Genomic DNA, 9324 nt, shown 5'->3' on the forward strand with positions numbered 1-9324 from the left:
TTGTTAACATTAGTTCATTACTCGTGACTTCAGAACAAGGTGTTTATCCACCGGGGCAAAGAGTATGAACGCAGAGAGGACTTTCAGAACCAGCTGATGAGCCAGTTCCCCAGTGCCGTACGCCTCAACACAACCACAATGCCAGGAGACGACATCAGGAACTCTCCACTGCAGTGTATCCTTCTGCTAGTACCACACACGCACAAATGAGCACAATAAATGTATTTACTGTCAATGGAGGAGTATTCAAATACGACACAGGTTATTTATGTAGAGCTATACAATCATTTATATTGAGTACATAAAGGATAGGTTGGTATTTGGGTTTCTGAATTCTGAGTAAATATGAAAATAAAGAGAAGAGCACCTAATATCCATTTTTCTCAAATAACATATCATCAGATCTGGATTATTTATTTATTTATTTTTCATAGAATTAAATGCATTCACCTAGTTTTGCATGTCTTCTAACTTTACTTTTCTTGTTCATTTCAGTGTAACTCTGTATGTGAAAAGACATCTCTCAAATATCAGTTTGTCAGTTTGTTTTCCTGCCACAGAGAGGTAGAAACTCTTTCAATCATGAAGCAGATTGTTTTTCCTTTAATGATCTGAACTAGACATCCAGTGTTTCACAGTGCAGCCAGTCCTGGAGTTCCCTCCTCGCCTGAAGAACAAACCCGTTCCTGACCAGATTATCAAGTCCGTCCAACAGCTTGTTTTTAGTTAAATTCTGATGATGTCACGTTTTTCTGTTGCGAGAGATTACTTTCTGTTCCCTTGATCTGATCTAAACCTCTTTCACCATTCTCTCCATAACATGTGCAGCTTCTACAAGTCCAACGATGTGCAGCGTTTCCACTACTCCAGACCTGTGAGGAAAGGACCTGTGGACCCAAACAATGAGTTTGCTGTAAGTCATTTTATGAAAGATTAATGAACACAGGGACCATGAAAATCTTATTGTAGCAGCTAATCTTTACTCCTTTTTTATTAGTCTGAAAAGATGATTCATCGTTCTGTAGGATAATAGGATTTTATTCCACAGAAAGTTTTGTTGTACCTGTACGATAAGATATTAGATTATGTTGTGGGATTTGAGATGAGCACATTAGATGGGACGTCGGAACAGATTATTATTGTGGAGTAAGGTTTTATATCAGGCTGTGCAGCGATAAAGAAAGAAGTGGGGGACATAGTTTCAAGAAATACTACAGAAAAAATAAAGGAGGGAATACTGACAAAACACCATAGGAGTATCTATGAACCAATCCCCACAAAGAGGGCAATGGAAACGGATGAGACAAATTTGCTCATCTAGAGAACATGAAGCAGTTAATAGACTGAACCCTATTTGAGAAGACACTATTTTTACAGTCTTAACAAAGTACTATCACTGATGGCTTTGCCTAGAACACCTAATACCCTATACAACATAAGTTACACATCATCTCCAAACACAGTGCTCCATGACATTAAACTGTCACATTGAATAATGGCCTGACCAATTGATTAGAGCTGTATTAGTATCCTGTCCTACATATAGTGTGTGGCTCTGTGCCATCATTCTCTAAGTTAGCCAAGTTTCTCACTCTCTCTCTCCTGTGCCTCTTAAGCTCACCTTGTGCCATTCAGCACTCCACAATAGCAAGCTCCTTATTATAACTTTGAACTTTTTTATCCACTTACAGCTGTTGAGGAAATCCTGCAGTCTTTTATTAAGGTCATAACTTTTTATTTTGAGATTTCATAAGGGGAAGAGGCTAATCTTATCTTCTTTTTTTCCTCTGGTGTATAAGTCGATGTGGATCGAACGCACCACCTTCACCACTGTGTACAAGCTGCCAGGGATCCTGCGCTGGTTTGAGGCAGATGACATCAAACATGTAACTTGTGACTTATTTGCTTGCTTTAAGCTACAATTGCTCCAGTTTCCTATCTCATTACAACTCATCACATCCTTTCCTTTCTTTCCCTTGACTCTAACTGTTCTGTTTCTCTCCGTCTTCCTTCTTCCTGCTCATTCTACTGCTCTGTCTCCCTGCTCAGACCACCCTGTCTCCATTGGAAAACGCAATAGAGACCATGGAGTCCACAAACGAGAAGATTCTGACCATGATAAACCAGTATCAGGCCGACTGGAGCCTTCCCATCAACCCCCTCTCCATGCTGCTAAACGGCATTGTGGATCCAGCTGTGATGGGAGGCTTTGCTAAGTATGAAAAGGTAAACTGTAAGATTGTACTATAGAGTTACTAAGTTTTCAGCTCTTCATAAACACTCTTTCAAGCTCATTTGATGGCCATTGTTCTGTTACAAAAAGCTTCTATTGAGAATTTGATTATCACAACTTAAACCCAGATTATGTTTTGTTTTACTTTTAAATTTTTTGATAAAAGTATTGGAAGAGAGGATTTAAAAATCCAAAACTTTTAAGAAAACATTTCTGTACATTGCATTGCTTTTGTGTTCTCTCCCTTGTAATGATCTCTTTCTCATCTGAAAAAGCACTGATACATTGTGACTGTGTGTAGAATCTTAAAAGACATCATGACTAAGATTCAGCATTAGATCTGCAGGGTTCAGCCTCTGTGTGATCCGTGCATCAATGGAAAATTCATCATCAACGTGCACAATAACAAGTTGGGATTAGTAGCTTTTTTACTGTTTCATAAAGCATTCACCTCTGCTTCATACTAATACAAGCATGAGAAACATGCCTGTCTGTGTGTGAGCCCCACCCATGTGCTCTTTGAGTGTGAGTGAGAGGAGGTTGGGGTGCAGGTTTCAGAGTTCGATAAGCAAAACAATAAAAAAGAAGCCCAATAATTGCATCGACTTACTGCAGTGAGAGGGCTAATCATCAATACAGGCTCCTTCAGAACCAACCGGAGGCAGCAACGTGACAACTCAACCTTCTGCATAGAAAAGTTTTTCCCAATATATATGGATGAAGAAATGAAATAGACAAACTGTACCGTGAGATTTGTGATCTGTTGCACCTCTGACTATGAGTATGACTGTAAAGCCCCTAAAACTCTAAACCTAAGATACTGCTTTCATGTACTGATTGAGCTGTCACTCATGATGTATTAACTCAGTTTGGTTGAGTCATCTCATGAAGTCCTCTATATAATAAGTCCCAAAACCACTTAGCACAATGAACTGATTAGATTCCTGTGTTTTTATACCTTTAAATGTAATAAAAGTTCATCCTTGGACACCATTCAGTTTATTAATATCCTATATAGGATAAAATCAGCAAGTTCAGAAAATGCGTATATCAGCGGAGAACTCCCAAATTAATTGGCAAAATGCCTGACCGAAGTGAAAATACAGCCTTGATCCCTTAAATGAGTTTTATTATTGTGTTTATCAGGCCTTCTTTACTGACGAGTACACCCAGCAGCACCAGGAGGACAGAGACAAACTGCTGCGCCTCAAAGACCTCATTGCATGGCAGGTACTGAACACAGTAACACACTTTATTGAGCACAACACATAAAGCCTTGTCACTTTTATGTGGACATTCTGTTGACATCATAAATGTGGCTTTTATAGATCCCATTACTAGGCGGGGGGATCTCTCTGCATGGGAAGAGGGTGACGGATGACCTGCGCCCATTCCACGAGCGCATGGAGGAGTGTTTCAAACAGCTGAGGAAGAAGGTGGAGAAGGAGTACGGAGTGAGAGAGCTGGTAAGAATAGTGGGATGACGGGGAAGGAAGAAAAAGTAAGATAATAAGTTCTTTTTACTGAGATATATAGATTCACTATAGTACTAAATATGTTCTATATGTTCTATGTTCTGCTCGATTCTGACATTAATTAAGCTGACAATGAGCTGACCCAGACAGACGAGTAGAGCTTTAATGTGGGAGTTGTTCCTTTAAATTCTCTTCAACAACAACACAGTTCAGATGTTCATTCTGAGGCTAAACATGGTCATTGACTTGTAAATTATCTCTGCCCTTCAGGAGTGATTAAACTAATGATGAGAGGGAGTGATGATACACTCCTTTTATCTTTATTTGCTTTTGAGTTTAACGATTCTCTGATTATGAACTTCTGCCTTTTCACTGTCTGTGAACTTTACAATTGAAGTGCTCTCGTCTTCAATTAGATTTGAGAAAGTTTGACTCTCTTTTTTTCAGCCGGATTTGGATGAGAGGAAATCCACTCGTCCCCGCTCCATGCTGCGCTCCTTTCGCCAGTCCATCATCTCCATTTCCTCTCTGCAAGGATCTGAATGTGGTACTCCAACGAAGCTGTATGCAGACAGGTAGAATACTTTACTTGTTTTGACAGTGTATTAAAAGATTGATTTACCACTTGACCTTGGAGTTTCTGGGCTATAGAGCAGTGGTTCCCAAAGGGGGGGGTGCAGTACACTGATGATGTGGGGGTTTGTGCAATTCCCCCCTAATTGTTTGATGATTTAAAACAGCATATTATTGCAAAAAGATAATCAAAAATGGTGATTACATTTCAAATAGAAACATTCATATAAAATAGGAAACATAGCAACATATTCACATAGGTAGCTTTATTTTCTACAGATCAACTAAATTAAGTATTTTCAGTTCTTGGCCAGAGCTACACGGACCCATCTGTGCATCTGCTTATTAAATCGTTTAATCAGTGCTGCTTGTATTCTGCCTTTAGCCTTTTATAAAATAACATTTTGTTTGTTTGGTTGTTGTGTTCTTTAGTGCTGTCCTAGTTTCTGTTTTTGGATTGGTCTCTCAGTGCTTGCCTGCGGCTGTAAAAAGCAACTTTTTACCACCTCAGGGGATAGAGGGGGTCATGAGTCTTATTTATGGGTCACAGGCTGAAAAGTTTGGGATCCCCTGGACTGGAGAATGCCAATCTCAGAACCCATCAGCAATCATTGTCTACCATACTTGGGCATTGATGGGGTATATACCTATGGGGCCGGATGCCAACCTCTCTGTAATTTCAGTGAAGCCAGTTTGGGTTGGTTGAATGATTTCCAGCCAAGGCTTCCTTTTTCAGTGCGGCTGTCATTTCTTGGTTTATTTCAACCCCTGGAGTATCACCCATTCATCTGATTACTGTGAGGCTCAGTTCAATAGTGGATAGTAAATTACACAAGCTTCACTCTGGCTTACTTCAGCAGTATGGCCCCAAGAAAGTGATTTTCATGTGATTTACTTTTAGAGATAGTTTTTCAAGTCAGCTAAAATGACAAAATCATGATTCAGATTTGTGAAAAAAAAAAAAGCATGGAAACTTTGTCCGGTTTGTCTGGAGATCTAAACACTGTTTGGCTTTTGTGACACAACATACAGCAGATCTGTTGTTCAAGTTAAAATTATGATCTAGAGCAAACTCTTAGCTGCACTTGCACACAAATACATGTTTAAAGAAATTAAATCTTGTTCAGATTAACTCAGATCAGAGCTGGGATGTCATTACCAGGGATTCCCAGCTCTTTACAAACAACTGTAAGTCATTGTAGAAATATAAACAAACATTTACCCCCTTTTATGGACTGCTTCCACCTTCACCTCTTTCTCCCAGGGACCTCACCCCGGAGTCTCCCATCTCCTGGACCTCTTCCCTGCCGCGTTCCAGCGGCAGTGTAAGTGGTACAATGGAGGAAGTGGTGACCGTGGGTGACTCAGAGGTCAAACTGAGGAAGAGCAAGAAGAAAAAGAAGAGGAGCAGCATGATCTTCATTACCGAGGAAAGAGAGAGGACAAGTACACTGGACTCCAAACGGGTGAGAATGAGGAGGAGGAGGTTAGAGAAAATATGAGGAAAGGTAGATATGAATTAAGAAAAGAGAGGACATCAGTTGCTGAGTTACAGAGCTGAGAATGTGTGATGTGTGTTGTCTCTGAGTTTGTTGTGATCTCTGTCTCCCTCTAGCTGTCCAAAAAACAGGAGTTCCGCAGTGACACCAACTTATCTGAGCCGAATCAAGGAAACGTGTCACTGACGAGCGCCAACTCCAGATCCCTGCCTGCCATCACAGGTGACCAACATACAAAAATAATGTGGTACTGCATATTCCACTGTGATTGAAATACACAGTTATTCCCTGAGATTGTGGTGGTTTTTTTACAATAAAACAAAATTTTAAAAACCACATCCAAGCCTTTGCAGTCAGGTGAATTCAAGTAAAAAATATGGCAAGAAGGAATTTTGCAGTAATAGTCTGACCCAACACAAACTCTGATGTATGGTAGCAGAGTAATCATACTGGTTGTAATTCTTTGAAAAATGTCAAGTTTTTATTCCATCAGTTCAGTATCTGTTCAGTACCTGCTCTTCAAAGTAGCACATTAGACCACAATTCACCCTCATTTCTTTGGCCTCCTGCCATGTTGGAACAGGCCAGCTGAGCCAGCATTGATTGTTGTTTTAATAGACTCCTCTGATTAGCTCCACTGACCGCACGCTGTACAGCCTTGCTGAACACACACTCACACACAATGAGAAATGGGTGTTGACATTTCAGATAGTACATCAGTGGAACAGATGCTAGAACAAAATTAGTCAGAACAAATCCTGGCAGCAGGAAGGGCCAGAGGTTTGGTAGTAATGTGGTTATCAGTAAGAAACAAACACTAAAGTTGTTTACACGTGTAGGTCTGTCCTTGGCGGTGGTGGGGGGCACAGAGGAGGTGGACTCTGCCAGAACTAGGAGAGACAGTAAAAGCATGTCTGTCTGTGGGAGCTCTGACAGAACAGCAGACAGGCGCTCAAAGGGCGTCATTAATCTGCTCTTCAAGTCTAAGGTGAGACATAAAACGATTTAATTAAGACCCATGGTGAAACATTAGGTTTACTTTTGAGAATTAGTGCTTCTGTATGAATACTGAATACGTTTTAGGTAGATAAAAGATAATTCTCTCATGTGAGTAAGGTGACTATGAAGATAAAGCAAAGAAGAGGTTGGTTTAATATAAAGAACAGAAACAGAGGGGAAAACTTTACCTGACTGATTTGATATATAAACAGAAAATACCTCTGCCTCACGAGCTAACTTGTTAACACTTTATATATCAATATTTTACATATGCTTAAAGTAAGATTTATTTTTTTACTTTAGACAGGGCCAGGAAAGCTAGCTATATATAACAGTTATATGAGTTGTATTCAGTAATATGTTCTTTTTACCAAAATATTAGAAAGGAAGGGGAATATCATTTTCCTGAACTTTTCTACTATGCCATGAACAGAGGAAAGTTTAATCGCATTTAGTTTTAGCCAGATAACTTCAGGAAAAGTTAAAATATGAAATGTTATTGCATGATTTTACACTAATATAAACTTTCTGATAAATATCAGATGTACTGTAAATAATTTCTGTAACTCAGAATAAACTTAATGTTCATCTTTTGCATGTCTTTTTTTCTACAGAGCTCCAAATCAGAGGATGTGAAGCCTGCTGATTCATCCAGAGACAGTGCCAACCATTTCTGAAATCCTTCATTTTAATTTCAGTTTACCTTTACTAATCTTTATACATTTGTTTACAAAGAAGTCCTAACTAGCCTGAAGCAAAACCAAATGATGCACCCACTCCTTGTCTCCGTCGGCCTGTCAGTCTCAGTGTTGCTGTTGCCTTAATATAATTGATTTTACCTATCAATAAAGGCTATTTTGGAGCCTTGACCTTTTTCCAGGTAATTCAAATGATTCCCAGCAAAGCTAAATGCCATCTTACAGCTTTTCAATCAATTGTGCTTCTACGAGAATGAACAAACACAAACCATCCCGCTGACGTGCTTGATTAAAAAGCTTCTTATTATACGGTTTTGGCATTGTTGTGACTGGCTGAAGTTAATGGGAAAATAATAATTTGATAAAGCACAAAGGTTACTGCGTCCTCCCAAAGGACCTGTAACGGGAACATGCTGCCAAAAAGCTTTGGCACTCATACAACAAACAAGAAGGTCTAATAAATTTAAACATAATGGGGAGCAACAATATTGTGAAGCCTACCAAACAAAGTCTGTGGCTTGTATTGTGTTTACACAAGAATTCAGACAAAACTGAGTCTGTTTAGTGTGCTTTCCAATATAAACAATGTTGTTTATTTTTGTGGAGTTGGAAACCCATTAACTTTGCTTCTGTTAATAATTCAAAATGTTTCGAGTGCAAGGAATAATAAAACATGTTAAAATAAATACACTTTCCCCTTGTTTATGATAACAATCATGCCTCTTTCATATCTTTATGGTTAGTTAAACATAAGAAGCAGAAGTTAAAGAAGCAGGTGGAAATGAAAAAGCCTTACTCTGTCTGAAGATTACCAAAGGAATGTGGCATTTCTGAAGGTCTCTAATCAACACTTTATATTTCATTGTTTTTTTTAAGGGATATCAAAAAGGACCCTTGTGCTTTTCAAGGGACTTTTACACTGCTTGCGGTCCACGTTGATTCTGCCGGTAGTTACATTTTCTAGGAGGTGCACGTCAGCTATGTACGTAGGCCTCTGCGTAGGTACGGGAGCTACGCGGACCCTCGGCTTAGGCTACGCCGTCGATTTGACGCAGAAGTATAAATCAGCTTTAAGAGATGGCAGTGCTCTAAAGGTCACATTTATGTAAAAAATAATCCCAGCTACAGATAAAACAAATTAGATTGTAATTTAGTGATTGTATAGTAATTTAATAAGTGAGCTTTAGAGATATTAGTGAGAGCCAGGAAAGCTGATCCCTCATGCCTCTAGTCATTAAGCTTAACTAAGCTAAGCTAATCACCTCCTGGCTCTCATTAATGCTGTATATAACGCAGGAACTCCAACTTACAGCAAGAATTGTGTATAACAGCAAACAGTATAGAAGCACTGTTCCTTTGATAGACCTAAAGCTTGAGTAAAGACCAAATACATTTTAAAAAATTGTGAGTGGAGATGCTCAAGTATGTCTTGAAAAAACAACAAAATTAGGAGGACTGTAAAACATTCAATAAGAGCCTATCTTTCAAATAAAGGGGTGCTTTTTAGTAGCAGCACTATATGTAGTTCCAAATAAAGGCTACATTTTAGGCTTCTAAAGTCTTTGAGGTTAGACGTGGTATTATGCCGTTTTCATATTTTAAAAACATTTATGACGTTAAAATGTTGGATGTCAACATTAATGCAGGCAAAGTTAAATGTGCTTGAGTAATCCCCAGATGAGACTACATGCTGCTCTGATTGGCTTGTTCTGCCCAAGCATTACATCATCAATTGGCCAATCTCCTTAAAAGGGTAGATTTGTCATTTCAGAAAGACAAACACAACTTTCTTGCATGGCAACAGTGAAGGAGGCTTCCAGAATGCTGCGTTCTGGAATGCTGAGGGG

At 39.1% G+C, this 9324-nt stretch overlaps 1 protein-coding gene across 1 annotated transcript in view; it reads left to right on the forward strand.

Moving 5' to 3' along the window:
* The window catches only part of LOC117817893 (dedicator of cytokinesis protein 2-like), a 107777-nt gene extending 99589 nt beyond the window's left edge, over nt 1–8188 (forward strand). The window contains exons 41-52 of the mRNA XM_034690689.1: nt 34–175; nt 621–702; nt 829–913; nt 1800–1886; nt 2050–2226; nt 3380–3463; nt 3562–3699; nt 4156–4283; nt 5546–5747; nt 5897–6002; nt 6620–6768; nt 7394–8188. Of these exons, the coding sequence (XP_034546580.1) occupies nt 34–175; nt 621–702; nt 829–913; nt 1800–1886; nt 2050–2226; nt 3380–3463; nt 3562–3699; nt 4156–4283; nt 5546–5747; nt 5897–6002; nt 6620–6768; nt 7394–7456 (1443 nt within the window). The 3' untranslated portion in view covers nt 7457–8188. The remainder of the gene's footprint in view (nt 1–33; nt 176–620; nt 703–828; nt 914–1799; nt 1887–2049; nt 2227–3379; nt 3464–3561; nt 3700–4155; nt 4284–5545; nt 5748–5896; nt 6003–6619; nt 6769–7393) is intronic.
* The last annotated feature ends 1136 nt before the right edge of the window (nt 8189–9324 follow it).

The sequence above is a fragment of the Notolabrus celidotus genome, chromosome 8 (genome assembly GCF_009762535.1).
Source record: "Notolabrus celidotus isolate fNotCel1 chromosome 8, fNotCel1.pri, whole genome shotgun sequence".
Lineage (NCBI taxonomy): Eukaryota > Metazoa > Chordata > Actinopteri > Labriformes > Labridae > Notolabrus > Notolabrus celidotus.